The sequence below is a fragment of the Mytilus edulis genome, chromosome 7 (assembly GCF_963676685.1).
Source record: "Mytilus edulis chromosome 7, xbMytEdul2.2, whole genome shotgun sequence".
NCBI classification, from domain to species: domain Eukaryota; kingdom Metazoa; phylum Mollusca; class Bivalvia; order Mytilida; family Mytilidae; genus Mytilus; species Mytilus edulis.
The window spans coordinates 65,284,288-65,312,087 of record NC_092350.1 but is presented as its reverse complement, the minus strand read 5'-3'; the positions used below and the strand labels follow the sequence as shown (position 1 = coordinate 65,312,087).

The 27,800-nt window shown below is 32.4% G+C and overlaps 1 protein-coding gene across 1 annotated transcript; it reads right to left on the bottom strand.

Annotated features, from left to right (window-relative positions):
* Nucleotides 1–27,800, bottom strand: LOC139483332 (uncharacterized). Its single transcript, XM_071267357.1, has 17 exons — nt 27,675–27,800; nt 24,417–24,600; nt 22,145–22,447; nt 21,143–21,215; nt 20,202–20,263; nt 18,592–18,673; nt 17,429–17,436; nt 16,847–17,170; nt 16,097–16,384; nt 15,377–15,664; nt 14,531–14,848; nt 12,515–12,841; nt 11,973–12,179; nt 9,961–10,035; nt 8,780–9,021; nt 7,396–7,585; nt 1–7,004 (listed from the first exon to the last, which is right to left on the bottom strand). The coding sequence occupies exons 1-17, from the start codon at nt 27,699–27,701 to the stop codon at nt 1–3; spliced, it is 10,002 nt and encodes a 3,333-aa protein (XP_071123458.1). The 5' UTR covers nt 27,702–27,800.

The following is a 27,800-nucleotide window of genomic DNA, read 5'->3' as shown; positions in this document are numbered from 1 at the left end:
CTATGAAACAGGACAACCTGGATTAAAATCATCGTTTTCTAACATCGACGCTAATAAACCAGACAGTAAATTGTTACTTTCATCATCGTCATCTTCATCAATGTCGTTAGAAGAAGATTTCCGGATTGTCAATTTTATTTGTCCCAACCTCTTGCCAGATTCTTCGTTGTCTTTGTCATTTTCCTGATTATCGTCCTCATCATCACCAATTGAGCCTTCCAATGATTTTCTAAGCAATTTTTCTATACGCCTTTGCCCCATTGCTTTAGCAATAATCATTGGAGTTGTAGAACCATCATGCGCTGTATATTCCACATCAGCTTTGTTTTCTAGAAGACACTGCACGATCTCTCTATTTCCGTGTGCACAGGCAGACATCAGAGGAGTCCACCCATCTTTGTCTTCAATGTTTACATTTGCTCTGTTACGAAGTAACGTTTTAACTGTATCTTTGTGTCCAGCTCGACAGGCAATTTTCAAAGGTGTCCAACCATCACTGTCCGCTTTATTGATATCGGCATCACGATTCAAAAGTAGTTCTGCAACCCTTGTATGACCCATACTGCAAGCGATACTAAATGCTGTTTTTCCTTTACTATTAGCTTTGTCAATATCGATAATGTTGCTGATTAAAAGATTGACAATATCAATATGGCCACTTTGACAAGCTGACATTAGGCATGTCCATCCATCTGTATCTACTAAATTGACATCGGCACTATTTTGAATCAAACACGTAACTATCTCCTCGTATTTCTTACTCGTAGTTGAATCAAATGATGATTCGGTCTCACACTCTTTTGGAAGTCCTATAATATTTCCAAATTTTAAACAAGAATTCAATTTGTTTTTAAGATCACCGACACATGCGCCTTTCAGGGGACTCCACCCTTGTTTGTCAACTTGATTAACGTTTGCCCCCTTCGACACTAAAAACTTCACAGTTGATGCCTGTCCATAAATGCATGCGATTCGTAAAGCTGTCCAACCATCCACCTCTGTCATATCAATACCTGCTTTCCAGTTTAGGAGTAGTTCAGCGATATTATCATGTCCATGTTGACAAGCAGACATAAGAGGAGTCCAGCCATCGTTGTCTTGTTTATTCACATCTGCATTATTTTCCAACAACAATTTGAAAGTTGCAAATGTCCCATTGAAACACGATGATTTCAACGGGGTCCAGCATCTGTGGTCAGCTTTATCTACTTCCGCTTTATTTTGAATGAGAAAATCGGCAATGTCGTTATGACCCCCATCACAAGCAAATCTAAGAGCTGTAAATCCGTCATTGTCGCTGGAGTTTATGTCCATTTTCGTTTTGGCAATCAAATGGACTATCTCAATATGACCGTTTTGACATGCTGCCATTAAGGAGTTCAAGCCTTTGTTGTCACACTTACTGATGTCTGCACCTTTGGAAACCAAATATTCTGCAGTATCATATTGTCCAAGTTTTGCGGCAAGCATAAGAGCTGTTGTGCCTTTCCTATCACCCAAATCGATGTCGGCGCCATGCTGTATTAATGTTTTCACCACATCTAGACAACCACCTTGACTAACAATCATTAATGAAGTTCTACCTTCTGCATCAGTTTCATTTGGAATTGCATCATTCTTTAATAGGATTTTTACAGATCTAACAAGACCCCCATTGCATGCCGTTCTAAGGGCAGTCTGTCCAATTAGGTTTCTGTGATTTATATTTGCCCCTCTTGTCACCAGGTTCTCGATGATGCCATCATGTCCACCTTGACTTGCTAGCAGGAGCAGACTATTGCCATCACCATCAGCTGCATCGATTTTATCTTCACTTTCAATTAAAATGTTAAATAATGATTCATAGCCACCCTTACAGACACTTTGTATCAGTTCTTTCCCATGTGTACGATCTAGTAATGTTCGGACATCGTATTTTAAAGGTTTATACGATTTTTGACTAACAAGGTAATCTACTATTTCATAATTTTCAGTGTAACAGGCAATCATAAAGCCAGATAATTCACTGGATTTGATGTCCATATCAGCCCCGTATTTCGTCAAAAGCTTTACGCATGATAGTGAACCTTTTTCACAAGCAATCATAAGAGAAGTAAGTCCAGTGTTGTCACACTTGTTTACAGTAGCATGGTTTTTTAATAAGATTTCAGCAATATCTGTATAGCCTTCACCACATACAAACATTAAAGCCGTTTTTCCTTCCGATGATTCTGAATCTATGTCAATACCCTTTTTAACAATGACCTCTACTATTTTCGTCTGGTTCATCTTACAGGCATACATCAAAGGAGTTAAACCTTCGCAAACAGGAGAATTTAAATCAGCTTGTTTTTCATCAATGATTAATTCAACCAAAGCTTTGTATCCATTTTTACAAGCCATTGTAAAAAAATCATTCCCGCCTCTCTGTTCATTACCGGATTCAGTAGTAATGATACTTAGTAGATCTTCATGGTTTAATCTAATTCCCATTTCTATAAAATAATCTACAATTTGCCATGCGTTTGCTTGTTTTGCCAATGTCAAAGGTGAACATGAATTATCAGAAATAATAGTAATACTGGCTCCATTTGAAACTAAAGATTTTACTGTGTGCAAGTCCCCATTTTCACAAGCATACATAATTGGTGCTTTACCACAGTCATCTAATTTGTCCACGTCTGTTCCGTTTAATATGAGCAACTCTATTAATGGCACGTGTCCTCGGCTTGTGGCTGCTGTTAAAGGTGTATATCCATCATTGTCCGCTTTGTTAAGATAACTCCTGCAAGAGTCAAGGACTATTTTGCTATTCTCGTCAACGACTTTTTCTAGTTTTTCTAGGAGTAGATCAACATTGTGTTTGTTTCCGTTTAAACATGCATATATCAAAGGAGAAATTCCCCTTTTGTCTGGTTGAAAAATATCAGCCCCGTGCTCGAGTAGATATATCAATGTTTCCGTATTTGCATCTCTACAGGCTTTAGCCAGAGCAGATAAACCTTCTTCATCGAACTCGTCAATGAGATCCTTTAACAAGGAATGGTCAAATGTTCTTCCCTTCTTTATGAATAAATCTAAAACAACAAACTGTCGTTTTTCAATCACCATTTTTAATGGATTTATGACCCCTATTTCTTTTGATTCGATACTACAATCTTGGTCTAGTAAAAACTGAATTATAGGAAGATGTCCGATTTCGCACGCTTTTGCTAAAGATGCCTTGCTTTTGTCTGCTCCCTTCTTAATTAGAAGATTTGCAATTTCGTCATCATGGTTTTTTATGGCGATGAGATAAGGATTCCATCCATCTGGTGTAGATTTATTTATGTTTGCTTTATTACGGATGAGCAGTTCAACAAGTTCATGGTTTTGTGTTTCGCAAGCACTTATGAGCGGTGTGTAGCCATTCAGGTCAGCAATATCGATATTGGCTCCAGCTTTTATCAATAAATCAACAATTTCTAGGTACAGCCCTTGACATGCAGCCTTTAACGGACTTACACCATCCTTATCTGTGACATCTTTATCAACTCTATAATCGAGTAACTTTGAGACATTTTGCGTTTTCCCATACATGCAAGCAAGTAAAAGAGCAGTTTGTCCAATATTGTTTTGCTTTTTCCAATCTGCACCCTTTTCCAACAACAACTTAATAATTTCTCCATCATCACTATAGGTACACGCTATGATTAATGGAGTGTCCCCTGTAGATTCACTATAACAATTAACATCTGCCGCGTATTTTACATGTTCCAATAGAACATTGATGACTTTGAAATTTCCAACTTTGCATGCTGCCATTAATGATGTCCACCCTTCATGATCAACTTTGTTAATATCTGCGTTTTTCATCAGTAGTTTCTTGACAATTTGATAATGTTCATTGACCGAAGCACTTTTCAGTGGCGTCCATCCTTCTTTGTCTTCTTTGTTTATGTCTGCATTATTATTCAAAAGCACTTCTACTGTGTCTTCATCGCCAACCCTGCACGCAGTTTTCAGAGGAGTCCAACCATCTTTATCTACCACATTAACATCAGCCTTGGCATTTATAAGAATTTGAACAAGGCTGGCCTTTTTATTTCTACATGCAAACTTTAGGGGAGTCCATCCTTTGTTGTCAGCCTTATTAACATCCGCTCCACTCTGAATAAGAATTTCTGAGGCTTTTATGTGTCCTCTCATACAGGTGAAATGTAACGGTGTCAATCCGTCAACATTAAAATCATTGACATTTGCTTCATTCTTGATAAGAATGTCCATTACTTCATTATTGTTATTTTGACATGCTGCAATCAATGGGGTTAATTTCTTCAAACTCTGGTGGTTTACACATGAACCATTTTTTAGAAGGAGGTTTGCAATATTTTTGTAACCAAACTGACATGCCGACATTAGTGCCGTCCATCCATCGTCATCCAATTGGTCAATTTTGGCATTATTCTTCAAAAGCCATTCAACGATATCTGTTTGTCCATTTCTAGAGGCAATATGCAAAGGTGTACATCTCCTAAAGTCTGCGATGTTGATATCGGCTTTATGAGACAAAAGCAGTTTACATATTTTTAGATGTCCTGTTTTACTTGCAGTTTGTACGGGTGTCCATCCATCATTGTCTTTTCTATTAACGTCTGCACCCTCTTCGATGAGAAGTGAGGAAATCTTGTAGTATCCATTCCTGCATGCTATTTTAAGTGGTGTGTAACCCTTTTTATCAGGTTTGTCTACATTAGAACGTTTCTTAAGAAGAAGATCAACAGCTTTTTCTGCGTTAGCATTACATGCAACTCTGAGTGGTGTCCATCCGTCGTTATCATCGAGATCAACGTTTGCATTGTTTTCAAGAAGTAAATTGATGACAGCAATATGATCATTCTGAGTTGCAGTCATGAGTGGCGTTACTCCGTCATTACTCCTATGATTTACATCTGCATTGTTACATAGTAAGAGTTCTGAAATCGTTACATGTCCCTTTTGACAACTTGACATAAGTGGAGTCCATCCATCATTGTCAGCTTTATCAATTTCAAGTTTATTTGTATTTAACAGGATATCAACAATTTTACTATGCCCATTCAACGATGCCTTTTTTAAAGGTGTCCACCCGTTATTGTCTTCGATGTTAAGGTCTATAGTTTCTTCGAGAAGAAGAACGTCAACAATTTCTTCTGATCCTCTATTACAAGCACGACCAAGTGGCACCCATCCCTTATTGTCACGCGAATTGATATTCGCTCCTAATTTTATAAGACTTTTCACTGTATCCCTGTCCCCATTAGTACACGCCATTGCTAAAGCTGTCTTCCCTAATTTGTCTGTGCTTTCGACATCGAAACCTTTGTTTTTTAGTAATGTGAGGATATGATCATGCTTTTCTTCAAATGCTATAACTAGTGGTGTCCTACCATCGTGGTATACAGTGCTGGAGTCGGCTTCATTGTCTAGAAGCAAGGAAACGATATTTTCATGCCCACTTATACATGCATATTTTAGAGCGGACATTTTTCGGTTGTTTAATACGTTGATGTCCACCCCTTTCTTAATCAGCAATTGCACTGTTTCATTTAATCCCGTGTAACATGCTAACATTAAAGGAGTAGTTCCTAATGTATCAACTGTATTGAAAATTGATCCTTCATCAATCAAAAAATTGGCTATATCCTGATTTCCTCGTTGACACGCAGCATTTAAAGCGGTCCATGAATCGTCCCAAACAAACTTCAGATTGGCACCACTGCTTTTCAGCAATTTTACTACTGATAATGGGTATCCTTGATCAACTGTTATCCTAAAAAGTGCGGAAACGGTTTTATCTTTGATATCGTTATCTACATGGCGCAACATAAAAGAAACAAGCTCTTCATAACCATGGCTACAGGCCACCAATAATGGGGATCTCTGAAATTTTCCGGTGATAGCGATTTCTTGTAGCTCTTTCGTATTTATGATACCAATTGTCCAAACCCCTCCCATTTCGGAAACCTGAACAATTAGTTTTCGTCTAAATACTGGAACTTGCATTTGTCTGGAATAAAATACACTGTAATCTTTTCGAGACACATCATCTAGTATTCGACTAAAATAACGTTCCTCTTGTGAGATATTTACAGAAACGAAGTCTCCGTCAACATGCGTTTGTGTACATTCTAACAGTAATTTCCCATAAAAAACCTTTCCATCAACCAATTGCAAGAACAAATCTTGCAAATACTTATGTGCACAAAAGTAACAACAGAGAAAATGAAACATCGTTGAATTCGAAATTCTGTACTGATCCCCATCTTTCAAAATAAAACTTTCAGAATGATCCAATAAGCTAGCTCTCACTTGATCACACTCAAGAGAATATTTCTGTAGAATTTCTTGCATTCGTCCTTCCAGCTGAGTTTCATCTTGTTTAAAACATAAAGTGCTTATACAACCATCATTTATTGTAGTAAGGAACAATGCACAATGTTTGGACGTATCATTCAAAAACCAGTCGTCCAATTGATCTCTCCAAGTAATTTCAAATTCGTCTTTTCTGACGATTTGTTGCGGTGCATATTGATCTGAATATTCGGGGGCTAAATCCTTTATATGTTTCCTGAAGAACACATCAGTTTTCGAAAAAATCGTTTTCCAATACACACATGCGGTGAAAGAAATCATGATTTTTGTCTTGCCTGCTTGTACCATTTGTTTAAAATTTCTGTCATGTTCAATCAAATACTGAACCGACTCTTGTACAGGAAAAAAACGACCACAAGCATCTTCTAAAACAAACAATTGATGCCTATCAAGCTTATAGTGATTTACAACTTCAACAGGGGATTTACAAGGAATTACAACATAACAGTTATTGTGCTCTACAAAAGAAAGCGCAATATGATGTAAAATAGCGTTTACTTCTTCATTTTCTGTTCCTACCAGTGTCAAACATGATGAGTCTTCAAGTTCCTTCTGCAGGTCATCGATACCACCTTTGACATTAAAATTGTCTGTAACTTTTTTCCAGGTCCTGATTTCTAGATGGTGCAAATCTGTAAAAAATATTTTCGTGTAATAATATATAATACTGAACCATAGGTGTGTATATCTGTCTGTTTGTCTGTCTGCATTCCTGTCAATATGTCTGTTTGTTTATTTGTCTGTTTTGTCTTGTCTGTCTGTCTGTCTGTCTATCTGTTTGTTTGTTTGTTTGTTTGTTTGTTTGTTTGTTGTTTGTTTGTTTGTTTGTCTGTTTGTCTTGTCTTGTCTGTCTGTCTGTCCGTTTGTCTGTTTGTCTTGTCTTGTCTTTTCTCTCCGTCGGTCGGTCTGTCTGTTTTTCAGACTTTCTCTCTATATATTTGTGTGTGTGTGTGTGTCTGTCTGTCTGTCTATCTGTATATATGTATAATAGACAGTCATTAGGCAAGACATTAGTGTATTCACCTTGACAGGAACACTCGTGCGGTTCTGAACTCTTGTTTTCTTGTTCTCTGAGAATAGCTTCTACAATATCCTGGTTCCCGATTTTTTCATCATTTGCATTTGACATTTGTCTAGATACTTGACTTGAAAGCTGACGAAGAAGTCTAGTGCATTTTTCTTCAAACTTGTAACCACCAAGCCTGACAACAGCCTTAAAAGAAAGGGCATTTAAACATTAAGTTAAAGAAATGAAAAGGTGATAGTTTACATAGTAAAAGTTAAGAAGAAGTTGAATATCAATATCATAAAGATAATATCAAATGGGATTATTTTATATAAAGACATTTTGAGAATATCAAAGCAGCATTCCTTAAACATTTCACATTTGTATAAATTCTATATATAAGATACATCTGTACCCTCAAGTGCACATATGTCGATTATGCTGCCACGTGCACTCTGAGATCAAATTGTGTCGAAACACCCATAATTATTTGAACAAAGTATTTTACGAAAATTAGATATAAACCAGCATGATATATTGTTCCGCTAAAACAATTTGTAGCAACATAAATTCACCTTGACTCGTGTTTAAGTATCAATGACAATACAACGTTAAAATGCGAGACGAAAATCAAATTTGCTCTAAGAAATAGTATCTTTTGACGTAAGGTTTTGTTCTATACCGACCCTCAATTCGCAGATGTTGATCAATATATATAGCATACTAACATGACTAAGTTGTATCTATAGTAAACATTATTTCAAGTTCAATAAGATTGATGCGTTCGAATAACATAGTGAGTGGAGACATATCGGAGCGTGAAAATTAAGGATACTACTAACTGAGACACTATGAAGTATGTTCAGAGCGAATAAAGAAACACGTCGACAAGAGACTGCACTCAGACTTTATATTCAGAGAAATACCAATTGTTTGTTGTGAAATACAGACTTCAAGCATAACAATTATGTTGTCCAAAAAGATAAACAATCCTGATAATAATTGATTCAGAGAATAATTTGTATCTTCGTTGATCGTTTCATTTCATAAGATAAAGTTTGAACACTTCTATGAATCATTGTTTAAGTTAAGAATGGGAATAATAGTCAACAAGGATAGAAAAGTCAAATATACCATTATAATAGAAAATAGACTACGATTGTATGCACACTGGTGTTCAAAACGGAAGAAATTTCTTATGATTCCAGTCGTTTGGTTAAGGTGACCATTTCCTTCTAAAGAAATATTCCAATATCTACAAAAGATACCAACTTTGCTGTGAAAAACAAATATCATCCAGCGCTAACCAGCTTACTTGGTTTCTAAAAAAAGGAATTTGTAAAGCACATAAATTATTTATTGATAATCTTAACTTTATATACATTGAACATGCATACATACCATACACAAATATTTCCATTCTTCATCAAATTGTTTTACTGAAATCGTTTTTATTGATGAATTTTGATAACGTTTCCTCGTCAAATATATTCTAGATAAATCAGCTTGTATACTTGTATCAACTTTAGACGGCTTCTTGTCAAACTGAATCGTTGGAACTTCTTGTTCATTTGAACTTAACCAAAAACGTAGCAGTAGAATAAGATCATAATCCATGGACGATGCGGCTTCATAATTATCTGCTTAAATTAAAAACAAAATCGATTGATTGTCGAATTATGTAACATTCAATATTTCTGTTTTCAATTACAATATTCTAAGGCAATTTTACAAGTAGGCCTACGAATGGTCTAAATTAAATCTGTAGAATGATGTAATAATTAAAAGAAACAAGCTTCTATGATACAGACGTTTGACTTCTCTGCCATAATCTAATGTAAAGCTAAAATGCGGACACAGCTGCGACAGGTGGGAATTTTCAATGAACAATTAATGGAGGTGATGGATCGACAAAAGACATCGGAACAAATGAACATAGATCTAAAGGGCGCTTGTTTGTCACTTCCGTTACAAAAAATGGTGTCTACTTTAACATGTACACCAATGTTTTCCCTGTGCCAAATTTCGTTTTGCCACCTCTTTCCTCAAAAACAAAAGTTTATATTGCAAACTCACATAATTTTTTTAATGTTTCTTCTAGCTTTAAAAAAAAACCCCAATTTAAAGCAGTTTTATCTAATCTAATTTAATTCAACACCATTGTTAAGCGAACATTGTAATAATTTATCACTTAATAATAACTAGTGTTGTCAATGGTTAACCGGTTAACCGTTCGAACGACCGAATACCGAATACCAAAAACGCTAACCGGTTAACCGGACTTTTTTCAATTTTAATAGATTTGATAAAAAATCTATATTGCAATCATTTCAATAGATGTGTTTTCTTTAAAAATTGTCATCGTGGTAATTAATTTAACTGACCAATTGTCCAGTTTATTGATTACTATTGTTAATCCAAAAATATAAAATTAATTAGCACTTGTCTCTCAGCTCGGGGCTAGATCTTAAGGAAACATAATTAGTTACATGTTTTAAATAGTAATTTCTTATCAGTAACACGATTATATTTTACGATTTACTTCATTATTTCATTTTTGATCTTATATTGTTTAGACCCACATCTCAATGTGTAATCTCCGTCGTGCAAGTCTTTGTCATACTTTAAACTAAACATGCTAAATGCTAACTCAAAAACTGTAAAAAGCAAATCAACGTGAATTTAATTAATGTATACTTACAAATAACAAGTTTAATCAATTTGAATTGAAACACCTCACAATATTTTCGGAGACAACAAGACAAAATGGAAGAATTATCGGTTTCAGACATATTCAATTCTAAGAGATCAAGACGTTTTTTTTTTAAATTTTTTCAACCTGAAGTAAGTATAAACGCCATAGTTGATACCATGTATTTGATAATGAACTTAGACAGGAATCTTCACCGACCAGCCTTATAATACCAAAGTACAAACTTCAATTCATTGTATTATAAAAACGTAAAAGTATGACTTGGATGGAAGGTAGTCACATTGGTACTCATACCACATCTTCTTATATCTATGTGTAGGGTACTATTGGTAAGGTCTTCGAACATCAACTTTAACTACCGGTTAACCGGTTAACCGGTCGAACGATTATACGAGTAACCGGTTAGGCAAAGTGTACAATTTGACAACACTAATAATAACAAATATTTGCTTTTTATATACTGTGGATTCATTTTTATTCGTGGTATACCAATTTTCGTGGGTTTCGTGGGTCACAGCGAACCACGAATTTAAGAATTCAACGAAGAATAATCCCGATAAATGTGTACGGAGTCTGATGTTTATTTGCGGTTATGTTATACAGTTCTAGTATAGTGTTGACTAGCGATAAACATTGTAACATAACACGTGTTTTTTATTGAAAGAAGATACAAGTATTTTAATTAAATCAATAATAAATATATCGAATGTCAGTGATAATTTACTTTTTAAAATTGATTAAAACTGTTCATGGAAAATAACTGTAAGTTGTTAATTACCGTGTCATAGTTTGGTTTACTAGTGATTGGAAATCAATAGGATTAAGTACGGGGATATTGCCCGTAGGTAATATTGTTTATGACAGGAACATTTATTTTCACACCTTTTACTTATATGACTGTTTATTATATCGTGATTAGGGAAATGAGCTTTCAATCAAAAAGTTTTGATTGCCTTATAGAATTCCGACAAGAATTTATAAATTGTAAAACAAACAAATAATTAGTTGTCTTTGTCCATTATTGTAATAGAAGTTTTCAATGAACACTTTAACCTAAAATGACCAAGCGAGGATTTTGACAATTCAAAACTTTTTCATTGAATTCCTTCTTTTTTGTTTGTTTTATTATTGATCAAACCAAGGAGGTTATATGATCCCCTAAATCAAAAGGAAATCCACGAATTACGTATCTGATTTTTTTTTTGTTTTTGTTATCAGCGATCCACGAATTTACGTACACCACGAAACATCTTTTTTTCTCTATCCACGAAAATTGATACCCACGAAAATAAATGAATCCACAGTAGATAATTTAAAATATGATATTTAGATCATCATATTTGACTGCTAGGAACAAGTGATTCATCTCCAATAAGTTAATCGGATATTTCATGTTCTCTTTTTCTCATTTTTCTTCTTCATAACAGCAAGTTGAGACGTAAAGATATACTTCAAACACATGCTTCGCTAAAATGATTTTGAAGTACCCACTTCAAACAATTATTTCTATCAAAGATGTTAAAGAATCCTGTTGATATATGACATGTGTCGCTATTTAACGACACCATTTCATTAAACAATCAACATTTTTCTAAAACTACCCATTGTTGCTGATAGGTATCATATTTGATCAGCTGATTATTCAGTTTCTGTCCAAATCGTAACACATGACGAGTTCAAGGTGGGAACCCTGTATTGTTTGATAAGGCAAAAAATCCGAGAAATTTGAAAAAAGAGTAAAGATTGTACGAATTTTAAGTTGAACCGTTGTATTTGTTCGCCAAATTCGTTCGCAAATATTGAAAGTTAATCTCCAAGATTTTTACTTTTTTGTCGGCGTTCACCTTGATGTATACATTAAATGCAATATGTAAATTATACCTTTCGTGCCGTAGATGAATTCCTTGTCATCTTTAGACAGTGATTTTAACAAGTCTGCTACAGTATCCAAATGAAGCGTTTCCAGATTTGTTTCTGATATTTTTTCTTCAATTTTCTGAATTACAGCACTGTTTGCCATGTGGAAAAGTTTTTCTAAACGAAGAAAATTCTTTTTCTCTTCCTTTATTTTTGTCGTTTCACATATAACTGAAATACAAAAATTCGTATACATATAATATATTAGTTAAGGATTATGTGCCCTTTGCTGTACGAAAAAGATTTCAGTATATTGTTTGAAATCTTAATACTAAAACAGAACCAAGCCTTTGACAAAGGTTGATGGATTATTTTTATAGATGATGATGTTCTGGATATATTGATTTTTATCTTAACTGAACGGACATAATACTTGAGACGTTAATGTCTTTTTAAAAAAGATGCTCAGATAAACATGTTTCTAACCATAGTTATTCTCACTAGTCCTAATCACACGTACGATATGTTTACTGTCTTTAATCAAACTGTTTGTAACAAAATAGTACCTTTTGTTACACATTTGACGATTTTGCTTGGAACACTTTCAGTATCACATGGCAATTGGCAAACTTCCCTAAAATTTGTTGGACCTTTGGCGGCTGTTGCAATGGTAAAAGAATATTCTGTATTAGAAGATACATTCGACATCAAGATACTTCCATCGCCCTTGTTGTTCGGTTTAATATCCCTTGTTTGCGTTTCATCGTAAAGATTGGTCATAACTAATTTATAGCATCGTATTTTGTCTTGGGTAGGATAGTCCGGACTAGTCCAAGAAACCATTATTCCATTCGGTCTTGGAGAAGCTATGACATCTATTGGCTGTAAAGGATCTATGATACAAAAAGTAATAGAATATAATAAAATAATTGCCGAACACTTATATTGCTTGCTATACATTAAAGTTTTAAACAACAAAAAGGGTTCCTCTATAAATACTAATTGAATATTTAAAAGGTGTCTCTACTGTATTATACATTGTTACTCTAATGTTTTTTTTTCAAATAATAATACATATTCATTTTTATGCGTAGTTATGGTGAGGATGATAATGATATTATTATTAAAATGTCAAATAAACGTAATTGATAGGTCTTTTATTTTTAAAATGTAAAACATATGTTTAGATAAAGGTACAATGTATTAAAAATCATTAAACAAGTAGTAATGTTCAATTCCAAGGTCCACTTAAAAATAATATACACTAAAAACCCTTTCAAAAAGATAAAAATAAAAACCACATAATTAATCTGGATCATAACCTTGACCTTTTGACCTTTGTCATTCCTAAAGACCCCATGGTTCTAGGTCATTTGGTTCAGTAGTTATAGCTAATTTTGCATCAACAGAAACTGTTAACAGGGTTATGCCCCTTACAACAAGGTCAAATCTATTCGGTCAAACTGTAACAAAGTTGCCGCTTAATGATCCAAACATTATCCACTATTCAGGACTTCTGTTAGTTTTATTAATAGTTTCTGATATTATCCATTAACAAGGTGTTAGGTCAAAGTCAAAGTCAGCGTATACATTTGACTTTAAAGTCACACGAATTTACGATCATTGGTGAAGATTTTAGGTGGCCACAACTAATGGTTTCTGAGTTCAAATGGCCAACGGAGATCGGTTAATTTTCAAAGGGGCATAATCTGTCAGTCGTTGTATCTTTTCGTGTTGCTTTAGAAGAAACACCTCAGTTATGATTTAGTATCTTATGTACTAAAGTATGGTGATGATTCAACAAAATTGTCTTGCGTCTAATTTGGGGACAACTTACAAGACTGAAAAGAGAAAATATATACGAACCCAATTACTTCTAAATTATTATCGAAATATGAATAATAATTTGAGAGTTCATGTAAAGCGAGTACTTGAACCTTTAGATTGACACTTTAAGTAGTTTGTTTTTTTCTTGATTTTAGTGACAGTCATATTCGGATGAATTTAACTTTTGAACTGATCTTGTAAAAATAGATTAACGAAAATATCAAACACCAAGGAATATTCAAAACGGAGAGTCCCTTATCAAATGGCAAAATCAAAAACTCATACATTTCAAACTAATGGAAAACAACCGTCATATTCCAGACTTGCTACAGTCATTTCCGTATGTAGAGAATGGTGTATTAAACCTGGAGTAATAGCTAGTAAAACCTTTATTTTTCTTTGTAGCAACCTATTTTCCAATGGTTGTATGGGCTTTGCTCATTTTTGAAGGCCGTACGATGACCTATAGTTGTTAATTTCTGTGTCATTTTGGTGAGTTGTCTCATTGGCAATCAAACCACATCTTTTTTTTATAATAGAGATTAGTTGTGTACATTAAAGAACGCCATGCGAAAAATTATGAGTTGATTTGTAGTTATTTACAACCTTTGATCTTTGGTGGTTAACTGTTTCATTGGCATTCAAAGCATATCTACTTATCATATAAAACGACACCACATGGGATAATCTATTTTTGAATATACGGTCAATTCAATTCATGTCGTCTGTAAACAACTTGTTAGTGAGCACTATACCTGGTGTTTTACAATGGATCAATTCAGTATATTCACTCTCAGTTTTAATTCCACTTGACTGGATCACATCTGTTTGAATATTATTTCCTGTTCTTACACTTATTGCCATGCGAATGGAATAAGATGTTGACGGGAACACATCAGATATCAGGAGGGATATTTTGTCTGACGATACGTTGATAATGTCTTTGTTACCAAAATTGATTTCCACTATAAAGTGTCGGATCTTATCTATCGTTGGATACTCCGGTACAGACCAGGTCAAATAAATGCCTTTAAAGTTGGCTATAGCTTGCAAATCCTTTGGCGGAAATGGTTCTATCAGTGAAAAAATATAATAATTATGAATTGTAAGCATGTGAATTCATTTAATGATGTGGCTGTCAGTAGTTGTGAGTAATTATATGCTTAAAGTTGTTAACTTTCCCGGGTAAAGAACTATAAATTAATATAGTTCAAAACACTAGTGTTGAATCTCATTTATGCAGTCTATAATACTCAGGTTAAACAAATTAAGATCGAAATATGTTTTTCAATTTTAGTACAAAAGAATACAACATACACGGTATGTTTAATATCAAATTCTATTGTTATAGATTTCATAAAATACCAGCCACTCTAATACCTTTTAATAATTCTTTTACCATTATTTTTACGTTTTGCCCAATCTGCAAAAAGTTGATAGATTTTCAAATCGAAAAAAAAATATTTTGGTTTGATTGTCTTGCAATTCAGAAAAAAATAATATCGTTTCCAATGTTAAAAAAATAAGCAGTTTTTGCAGTAAATCTGTGTTAAAGTCAAGAACTGAGACCATAACTCTGTTGGAGCAATTGGATAATTTACCTTTAGCGGTACAGTTGATAGGAACGCTGAAGTTACTTTCACATTCCTTGTCGGACGTTAAACAGCATGTTTTAATCGCAAAAGAATATGTCTGAGATGGCACCACGTCTAACATTAGATAAGAATTCTTCTTTTCGGATGAGTACAATATATCTGTTAGACCATTAGTTTTTTTTTCTATTTTGTAATTGTTAATTTTTGCTAAAGATGGGTACAACGGGTGATCCCATGTCAGGTTGATGCCATTTATACCTGCTTCACCTTTTAAATTCCGTGGGTGTTTAGGATCTAATAACAGAAAATGACAATGGGAAATTTATGAAACTAAGTAAATAAACATAATTTATTCAAATTATTAAAAAATATCAAAGAATCCATAATCTATATTTTAGAGAAAAAAAGTATTACCAAGTTGTACTAGTCATTTATGCTTTGTTTAAAAAATATTAAGTACTATAGGATGAATATCAGTTATTGTATATAGTATGTACATGCTACATAATTTGACACAAAGCTTTTGACAATTATAATGTATTAAAAAATAATTTTTGTGCATGTTATTTTACGACAAAGCTGTAATTTGAAGTTTATAGACATTTTCATAAAATTTTACAAAAAAAATAGTAGTACACGCCCAATAATTAACATTAAAATAGTGCACTTTAGTTAACATGTTTAACACATGTCAACAGTGAAATAGATACAACAATGTGCATTTACCTTTAGCAGTACATTTAATAGAATGGCTCAATTCGCTATCACAAGTATTGTCCAACGTTCTGCAAGTCGATTTGATGGCAAACGAATATGTTTGCGATGGAAACACATCTGACACCAAGTAAGATGACTTCTCTGCCGGTACACATATCGTTTTCTCATGTCCACCGCATATTTGTTGAACCTTGTAATTAATAATTCTTGTAAATGACGGGAACCGTGGCGGTTCCCATGAAAGGTTGATGCCATTCAACTCTTCTATAGCTTTCAAATCTTGTGGTTGTTGTGGGTCTGCATAGAATAATATAAAACTAACATGTTTAATATGGAAATTAATCGTATGAATTGGAAATTACATTTTACGTTCCAAATGACTTGTTAGTTTTAATTCCCAATATATCAACGCAAACTACACTGTATTAATCATCAAATATAATTTCATAGGTTGTATCATAAAAATCACTTCGATGGCTGCAATTGTAAAAGCTACACAAAGTTATAAACAAAATCCATAAATAGGTTTAAGTCGAAATTACCAAATTAGTCAGTCATGATCATGATATGTTTTTTTTTCAATTATTTTCAATTGAATCAGTGAATACTTATTATTCATGAAATTGAAGTAGAAATTTGCTTTGTGTCACAACATTTCAATGTTCAATGCACTTACTTTTTCAGATTCATTATTTTTATAAATTTACTCTGGTATTAAATGATTTTCTTATACACTGAAAGCTCATTATTGATTATTACCTTCGGTTGTAATCGTACTTTCTGCGCTGGGTTCACTTTCTCTATAGTAGCCACCATGTTCAGTATCATCAAATTCACTTATACATGCTGTCACAGTAATTTTGTATTCTGCACATGGAAAAACATCAGGAATTTTATATTTGTTGACTGTACCTGCTACTTTGGGTGAACACTCATCCACTGAGTCATTTACTCTCCATTTTATTTTGAAATGCCATCTTTTATCTGCTGATGTATGTGAAGGATGAGACCAAGTTACAGTTATGCCATATGTATCTGCATCTGGGTGTAACAGTATGTCATTCGGAGCCAGTGGTTTTCTTTCTGGTTTGAAAAAAAAATATCATAACTTTAAAAAGGTTATTGAAAAAGATGTCTGCGTTGGCCTATCAGCTGTTGCTTCTGTTTAAAAATGGGATCTACTACAGGTACATATACATGATATTAGAATATGTTTTGCTATATTTAATGAACACATGGGCACTGTGAATATCCGTCAATACCAAGTATTGGCTCACACATAACAGCAAGATATAGGCCTAACAATGATAATTGTAAATATATTCAAACAGGAAAACCCACGGTCTAATCTATATACAAATATAAAAAAAGTATTGTATATCTTTTCAAATGAAGCAAGTTTCGACTCACTTATAGTTAAACAGAGATTGCATATGAAAACGAATAAGTCAGTTAAGTAGATTCTGAAAAGCATGGAATTTTCGTTTTGAAATTGCATACTCGTTCGTAAATAAACTATTAGTATTAAAATGATGAAGGTAACAGATGAACTTTTAATGTAATGTCTTATTTGTCACTTCACTTACCTTGTCCTTTATAGCAAACAAATACAAGCAATCCTAAAAATATATATGACAACGGTATCATGACAAAGCATGCAACATTCACAAAAGAAAAGAGTTAATCATTGTTGATTTATAATAAGTGGGAATTATATAAAATGCACATTTTTCAAGTATCGTTGAGTTACCTTTTACGTTCATCAAGTGTAGCACTGCGAGGGGATATCTTATATATATATGGGTTTAGTAGATAATTCCCCTAATTGTCCATAAGTTATGGAACTCAGGCCTTCAATTGTGTTGAACATAATACCACTATACATAACTAATCGAAACATACTGGGTAGTCACAAGGCCGATAAATTACATAATGCAGTCGCTTGTCATTCTAATGTTCAACGGATTGTATGATCAGAATCAATGAAAAATTAGAGACTTCCGATTGTCATCTATATGTCAACGTTCTACTATCTTTCTTTAGCATGTTTAGCGCAGTACTTAGACGCCTAATCGATATATACGAATATAATGATGTACTAAATAAGGGGAAGGACCCAGAAAACTGTAGATAAATTTGGTCCAGCGATTATTTAAGATTTATTGGTAATACATTTTGGTAATATTTTAGGTCAACAATTATAGTATAATGGGGTGCTGTTTTCTGTGTTAAAATAATTTGCAGTAAAGTATATTTTTCAGATGTTGCATTTGGTATATATAAGGTATATACTCAGAGGATGCAGACATTTCAGTCTACAACCAGCCAACATAAGTTTTCTTTATCTGTATAAATACACCCGCATATAGATATGTTTACATACCTGTTTATGTTGATTACGGGCGCAACATTTTTTTACGTTTAGAAATTCGTATCCATTGCCTACATATTTCCGTGAAAAGGGTATATTTAATTGTTTACTTAACGTTTAAATATATATTTACTTTCGCATAAACATACCTTCTACTACTATAAGGAGTGTGCATACAGCAGTTACCAAGAAAGCTATAAACTTTGGAGAAAATTCTGAAAAAATCAATAGATTATAAAGTATGAATATTTTTTTCTCTTCTAAATATAATCTTTTTCTGTTAGATGAATAAAATGCGAAATATTTAGCGAATGATGCCTAAAAAAGAAGACATAATAGCATGGTTCAAAGTAAAACTTTGAAAAGATGCATACGATTCCCTCGTTAACCGATTAGAAAAACATGTTATATTGCCAATTGAAGATCTTTCGAATGAAGTTTTGTTAAGGGCGAACATATCTGGATATAATGACGTAACTAGCATTGAAAAGTCTTTTCTCTACAATAAACCGTGAAAAGTTAACGAAAATGAATTTTCCTACTGATTTTAATAATTAACTTGTCAAATTTAGAGCATATTTATATACCATGTTCACTTTAAATAGCAGGCTGTTGATAATTTGTTTGTATTGACAATGTACAATTGTACAAAATAGCTTGACTGCAACATTTCTAAACAAGAAACAACATGAACAAGATGGAGAGTTGTCTCATTGACACTTACACCACATCTTCCTATATCTAAATTCATGTGGCATCAAAACTATACCGCATCCCCCGAAGTACAAACGAATTGTCAATTAATTTGTACAGCAAGTTAAAAAAAAATATACAAAAAAAAAATGATAAGAACTGAAAAGGCAGTAAGAATAAGAATACCTTTCAACTGTTTTTTCTTTTTTTAGTATTTCCTCTTTTTACCTCTAATTTTGATAATAGAATAAGGCACACAGCAAGGTGCAACTTAACCTGTAAGATCTTAGGATCGAATGTTTTTGCAGTGGAATGAATGCAAATGATTGGATCCTTTAGACAATCATGTCATTTACCCATTTCCTTTTTCGTCTATAGAATATAACTGTATTTTTTTTATTGCTTTAACTTTTAAAAGTTATCAAAGGTACCAGGATTATAATTTAATAAGCCAGACGCGTTTTGTATACATGAGACTCATCAGTGTCGCTCAGATCAAAATAGTTATCAAGCCAAACAAGTACAAAGTTGAAGAGCATTTAGGACCCAAAAAGTTGTGCCAAATACGGCTAATGCAATCTTTTCCTGGGATAAGAAAATTCTTAGTTTTTTGAAAAATTTAAAGTTTTGTGAACAGGAAATTTTTAAAAAAAATACCGTACTAAAATAAATCAGCCACAGAGTAATTGAGTTTATATAAAACATTTTGACCAATTATGAAAGTATGAACTATACAATTAACAATATTGAGTTACACTTTTTTCATTCTAACGAAATATACTTCTTTTTTGTTATGGTGCTATTTATCATAATTTAATCGAAACACAAGCCTCAGTAGCATTAGCTTTATATTTGCTGCCAATTGAGGCAGTACTAGAAAATGAACAGTGTGGACATTGCAGCTATTTAACTAACCAAATGAAGTTTACATAGGTGTTATGGCGCAGGATATTTTACCTTGTATCGTATGGAAAAACAGCAAGGAGTCCGAACATTTGACACGTATTCAAAAACCTCACTAAAGTACATCCTAAAGTTTTTGAGACTTACCGTTCCACAACTTTTTCCACAATAAGTTATATTGGTTGATAGAAAAACTGTCAGTTGATAATCTAAATAATACAAAGCAATTAGAAAAATATTTGATGTTTAAATACAAATCAAAATTAAACAATATCATTAGCATTGATGCCCGACCCTTTGATAATTGCAATGCATTTGAAATTACTGTTTCATGGTTCGAATTACAGACATTCATCGATCGCAAAACGAAACAATCAAAGGCTTCTTAAAGAGTATTGTAACCTTCAAACTAAACATCTTTTTAGAAAGCATTTATTTGACTTGTTGAATTGTAAAATTAATGTAAATACTTTTGAAAACGAAACGAAATGAAATTGCAATGAAAAACGTTTCAGTTACAACAGATACACTCATGGTCGAAATAGCCTGTACCAACAAGGCTATTCTAAACAAAATTCTGTCCTTATTTTCGATCAATCTTGCAAAAACAATTCATTCAACATCTTTGCTGCTCAATATTAAGCACACAAAAACAAATACAAATTAAATACATAAATATTCGATTATTTATCAAAACCGCAAGTGGTATAGCTTAAAAAACCTCAATAATACAAGCAACATTTAAAGTTGACGAAATACTATCATGACTATGTCGTATTAAACCTTCCGAAAAAAAACTTTTCAAGACGATTTAATTGAGTTTTCAACTATGATAACCTGGTTAACTTTGCTTTATTTTGTGTAAAAAGTTACTTTCAATAGATTCAAAGAAGCCTTTTAATATCGCAAATAATTTGAAAGACTCAGATTTCAATTCAATACTAGTAAACTCAAAATTGTGTATGCCAGACACGCAGTCAGAAGAGCATTTTTGGGGCTTTGTTTTACACTAGTAGTGTTTTACTAAAAGCAGACCAATGTAACAAAATAATAACACTTTCAGTTTGAAAAAATAATGTTATTTATACCTGTCATTCACAATAATTGGACACCTATAGCTTTCTTTCTCTAGAATATCGTCTTCTTGTTCGCAATCATAATCTAAAAAGAATTAATTGCTACAAACTACTGAGTTAAAGAAATAAATATGAATATTTATTGTTAGCATGGATTTTTTTTTATCTGAAAATGTAGAATTGTTGGCTGAGACGAATTTTAAAATAGCATGCCTATGTTTGTTCCAGGTTCAATTCATTTACATTCCTTATGAAATATGATAATCATTTTGTTTGATTAATATTATTGGTACAATAAGAGTTCCTGTTTTATTTTAAATAATGTTAAATTAAGGAACATTTCTCCATATGCTTGGAATCCTTATCTTGATTTTGGTTCCTTTTTATCTGCTCTTCCAACATTCCTAATAGATGTTGGAAATTTAAATATCTAGATATTGTCTGCCGATACATCGATTGTCGAAATTCGCATCTGATGCCTTACAATCGGTACCGTATATGTTATTACATCAGTAATTTAAATGCATAAAGCATATTAAATGTTCGATCTTACAATTGTATTGAATTTCACTATTTCTTTAATTATATCTAAAATATGTTAGAACATATATATTCTCTATTTATCATACTATGTTTTCGATTGCCAGTTATAATTGGTCTTATAGAAACTTAAGGATATGGAAGTCAGAGATTTGTTCTCAATCATGATCAATATCAATTAGATAAATCTTTGTTTAAAAGTATCAAGTATGCATTGTTCCTACTTTAAGAACATTTTTAAGTTGATATAACATTATATTTAGAAGTCCATTCAGTATGCATCTGCAAAGAGACACGCAGAATTTTTTTTCTATGAAAGTAAATATGATACTTAGAAGACAATCTTCACAATCTTAACTATAATTTATTATCAGTTTGGTACCTTTTGCAGTTGTTTGGTTTTGTGTTTGTTTGCTGTTCCCAGAAAATCTTTACAAAAAGTTTATTTAGTAACTAAAGGTCTACAATATCTACCTGGTGTTAGAAGTGTATTATGCGGACAGTACTTTTTGTAGCAACTACAATCCTCCTCCGAAGGAATACAATAACATAGATGTCTTGGTTTCTTAATGAAAGCATATCCATGTGTATAATCACAGCGACAGGATCGGTCGGATTCAGTTGTACCATTATTATACAGAAATTGACCATCACTTACACACTGTGACTTCTTAAATATACACTGTCCACTGACATTTGACCACAGTCGGAATGGCTGATACCGATGTTTTGCACATGGTGTAAAATCGGGTTGTCCTCTTTGTACGTATTTATTACCTGAAAAAATGTATTGCAATAAGTAAATATACAACCTTTATCATATAATCAGACATAACAGAAAGCTAAAATGACTTTACAGTCAGCATTTCTATATCAGCAAGTCACTAAGATAAAAAGAAATTTCTAGTTAAGTTATAGGTAATAAACAGCGGTATATGTTCAACACATTAACTATAACCTAGAAATGAAATACGGCCTTGAATTTAAATCATATATTATTTGAATAAAAAAAACCATACACTATTGGAACAAATTTATATCATGTGATATTATTGAAATTAAGATTAAATAATTGAGTATTCTTTAATGCTATCATCAATTGCTGTTAAAATGGCAAAAATTAGCCAACAAAGAGGTGAGGACAATTTTGTTATCCTATTACCAACATTATATTAGATATACAATGTAAAGATGATGTATAATTTCCAATTCGACAACACTTCTCTCGAGTCAAAATGGCTTAAAAGTTGGCAAATACAGATCCCCGAACGGCCTTTAACAATTATCCTCAAATCAGCAAAGTACGAAATAACGAAAGTTTGAAAAATGCTATTTAGCTTAAAAATCAAAGGATATTGTTTATAATAAATGATTTTTAATGTTTGTTTCCCTTTTTCTGTGATCAGGAATATATTTTATTAGCTGTTTTTTGTCAAAACCTTTCGGAATTTCGTGTTCATAAATCTGTCTGTCTTACAACTTGATTGATCATGTTGTTTATTCCAACATCTCTTTTAAATATTAGGTCGACGAAACGCGCGTGTTACGTTCCCAATTACAAGCCTAATATTTTGGTTGATTTTGTTTATCATTGTTTAGTAGATTTTATTGACGTATGCATCTTATCTCGGCCTATATATATATATATATATATGCCCTCCATATATCAACATTATTGACTATTGACATGAGTTGACATTCTCGATTAAACGGATTTGAATAAAATCAAGAGTTTTCGTTACATTATTTGTATTTGCATTTACTGATTACACAGCTTAGAATTCGATATCGTTCCCTTTCCATGAGTGTGACCTGTCTAATAAGACGTATCACCGGGTTTGTTCTTAACTGTACGAGAAACACGATAGGTATCACAAATAGAGCAGGATCCGCTTACCCTTCCGAAGCCCCGGAGATCTCCCGTCGTATTTTTTTTGTTTGTGTTTCTCACTCTTTAGTTTTAGGTGTTGTGCTCTGTGTCCTGTTTTTTTGTTTGTTGGTCTTTTTCGGTTTTAGCCATGGCGTTGTCAGTTTATTTTCGATTGATGTGTTTGATTGTTCATTTAGTATCCTTCGACTCTCCTCTAAATCTGCTGAATTGCAATTGAACTAGCTCTACCAAAGCATTGAAATTGTTGGAACATATAGACAAATGTTGGTATTCCTCGCTTTTAAGTGTTTATTATTACCACTAACACATATTTTCGTTTCAATAAAAAAAAAGAAGGAAATAGCGCTAATTAGCGTTCCGACTTTAAGAACGCAAATTAAAACCTTGACAACTTTTAGTATTCAAAACATTCTCTTGGTTGATTAAAAACGATTTTTAATTAAAATCGTGAAAAATTTGCTGGTGGTAATTGATTTTAAGAATCAACTTATTCTGTGTTATTGTCAATAACAGCCGTACATAATATTTTATAGATATAAAAGGATATGGTATGAGTGCCAATGAGACAACTCTCCCCCAAATCACAATTTGTAAAAAGTAAATCACTATAGGCCAACGTATGGTCTTAAACACGGAGCCTTGAATATATTGTTCTATTATTGTTTGTTGTAAAGTCAGGGTGGCTGTGAGTCTTTTTCCTGGTGAGTATATATGAAAAGTATAGTTTAAATGTCTTTATACTCGAGCACCAATCAACAGGTAACATCAAAATAAAATTTTAATTTAATGAATTCAGTGTTTTTTAGTTAACAAGGGTCACTTACTTGGGTAAAATTAATAAAAAAAAATATATACCTGGCGGGGCAAAGTCTACTGTTGCTTTACACGATTCAACGTTTACATCTCTATTTTCGTCATACAGACAGGAATAGGTGAATGCTACAGATTTGTTACAAAACGATATTGCTCTGAATTCTCTCTCTGAAGGTCCTGGGCACTCTCTCTTAAAAGCTATGCATACCGGTAAACAGAACGCTACCTGCAAGTCAACATAATGTTATTTAAAATTTTAAGTATACCACCACAACCAAGCGAGGGCTTCATAACCAGTAAAGGTCGTTAAAAAATCCATAAATAAATAATCGTTTCTCTGATTTGATGATAATACGCCAGATTTACAAAAGCCATAAAGCGCTTGTATATAACATATTGATGTGGATAGAACTTGCTTTTCTTGTTAAAATAAGACCATTAGCATGATTATAACTTTTTTTATCGTGCAGCTTTTGCACTAGTATATATCATCGTCAATATTAACAAAATTGTAATAAAATAACATTTCATTAAAGGGTTGTCGAATCCCTTTAAATAAATCAGAATAAACTCTAAAAACCATCAACAATTGTATATGTTTGGGAACAACAGATAGGAATTACATCATCTACACAGATCGGTTATAGGAATGACATAATTTTACACATTTGTATTAAATGAGAATGACCAACATGTAAGCGACTGAAATTCTGCACACTCACTTTATTTGGAAATTATAAGTATTAAACCTCTCATTTACCACGAATTGGTTATATGTTTATTTATCTTAATAAGGTTGCCGTCCAATAACCAATCCATATATTCTGATCAAATAAAATAAACAAAAACTGTTGATTCTGCACTGATTAAAAAATAAATGTGTCATATTACTAATATAATATCACTGTATATTGCGTACTGAATATATAGGTTGATACAAGTAGATATAGAGATATTTTTAGACGTAAGGCTCGTGACTCCTCCATCAACATACAGTTTGACATTTGATAACGGACTTTCCGTTTTGACTTTTTCCTCGGAGTTCATTTTTTTGTATGTTTTTAAAATATTTGCTAGTTTGGGAAAATTTATCTACAGTTCTAAATGTATTAGCAAGGAATGATCGGACAATGCGAACTTACTATTTTGTTCATATACAAAAATAAATGTATCATTGACTGGAAAATATAAAAAAAATCTTCCTTTGCCATCGTCAGTGCATTTTTTCTTTATCTTCCACAATTTTTGCAACAAGCGATATAAGCACTACAACTGAACACATGCCTTTTAAAAAAATCGTTTCATGTATCATATTCCATTTATCAACAGGATTAAAGACGTCACATATGTCATTCTATAATGAGGGGAGAGTTTTAGTTAGATAAAGATCAATAACTTAGTTGAAAATGTTTTAATGGTTTTAAGGAAAATTAGACAGGAACAACAGCCCCTTTAAATGTCACTAGAAACAAATGATAAATAAAAAAATGTGTCATATAAAATACGTCCCGCTTGCACTTTCACATTTTCCAATTTTCATCAAAGAGGTCAAAGCTCAACTTTGTATACAAGATGAACGGTTCATTCCATGAAGAATAAGTCTACTTTAATAAGTGCCACACAAAGAGAGGAAGATAAATTGGACATTCAAAATTTATTTATAAGTCAATGGAAACAAAATTAGCCTTTGTTAGAAGAAAAGATAAAAAAGAATTAAAGAAACAAAAGTCGCCAAAAAAACCGACCCAATACCAAACCGGGGTCGATGTCAAAAGCTCGAGTAAACAGACCTGTTCAAATTTAATCGACAAAAACAGGGTGGAAACCACTTAACGCTTGAATACAAGCACATACCTTTAAAACATTTAACCGTCTCCTATATAAATGGCAAAGAAAAGTATCTGGTAAATCCAGTAAAATTGTAAATCTCTTTTCGATTTTAAAGGATATATATGCATTCATATTAGAGTAATTAAGTTTTAATTGATTTGTTTTAGTACCCCTACCGTAAAACAATAACGAAATGTAATCTCACGTTAATTAATCACTCTGAGAAACACTCTATACATAAAAGGTTAAATATATTGAAATTATTAAAGCAAACGCCGTTGTAAAAATTTGTGAAATAACATAGTATCTTAATTATTATGTTTCATACGTTCGTTATGAATGTTTCAGTCTTTTCTTTTTCGGATATTTTATACAATACGATGATTTTGTTTTTTCTCAAAGAAATGAATAGAGACCAAAGTTCCATCTTTTATAAGTGAAATTTTGCTGAATAAGTATAACAGAGTAAAAACCAGAAATTCGAAGATGAACATTTTCATATTATTCAAAAGATCGTTTTTCAAATCTCTATATCTGCATAATATTTATTTGTTGAAATATATATTCTAAATTTGAATTACAAGTTGATCTTTTAGATAATAACTTTTCAATATATGCATCAGTTAAGATGATTGCAGATGTTGTAAATATAATATAGATTATGTATAAAAACAAGAAAAAAATATTGTGCATATGTTATATATATGATGATATAAGCAATATAACATTCCAAAATTTTGCTCGTTATTTGTTCTTCAATAACATTGACAATACTACAATTTCTGCACCATATGCGTATTCCGGCTAATAATATCTCTTCCGTGCTTAAACATGTTGAATCCATAAGTTTTTGTTTCAAAATCAAAAATGTAATTCAAACGCTACATGCTGATCAAGGACAATATTTATAAAAACCTTATTTTGTCAATCATTGTAGGTGGCCGTGTGCGTAATTTGAAGATAAGATCACTTTTGTTATATGATACGTCGTATATTGATATCTAAAATCCGCCTTTAAAATTTACACACCTTTTTTTAAACGAGGATGCATGACATATTGAATGAGATATAGGTAGCTTTGTTTACTGACGATTTTAAGTTAAAATTTGTATCAATCTATTAAATCAAAACTAAACTGAAACAAACTGATAGATACTTCCCTTTAAAAACTAAAAAACAGTATGTGACTTTTTCGGAAAGAAAGAAAAAAAAAAACAAACAAAAATTTGCATAAACTTATCACTCTGTCAGACACTCTTTACTTGTTTTGACAGTTTTAACCTTTTTAAAATTGTTACATTATTTCATGCAGATGCCATTTTGAAATATATCAAATTATTTCCTTTAAAATATCATATTTTTTGCTATTTCCGATATTTTGTCTAATATGCTGAATCAATTTCTTCAAAGAATGATACAAGACAATAATTCTGTCTTTTGTAAAATAAATAACAAATAGAAAAGTCTAACCAGAATGTCATAGAAGAACTTTTTCATTCTTATTCATGTGATCTCTCATCAAATCTTCTCATCTTCTCAACATTTGTCCATCTGTGAAAATAGAAATTGATATCAATAAATAAAGCTGCTTTACAA

Excerpts from the sequence above, each read along its gene's own strand:
- LOC139483332 (XM_071267357.1), bottom strand. The coding sequence starts at position 27,701 with ATGAAAAAGTTCTTCTATGACATTCTG. Across the intron at positions 24,601-27,674 it reads AGTTCTTCTATGACATTCTG|GTAGCGTTCTGTTTACCGGT; the intron begins GTTAGACTTTTC and ends GTTGACTTGCAG. Across the intron at positions 7,586-8,779 it reads AATGGAAATATTTGTGTATG|GCTGTTGTCAGGCTTGGTGG; the intron begins GTATGTATGCAT and ends CTTTCTTTTAAG.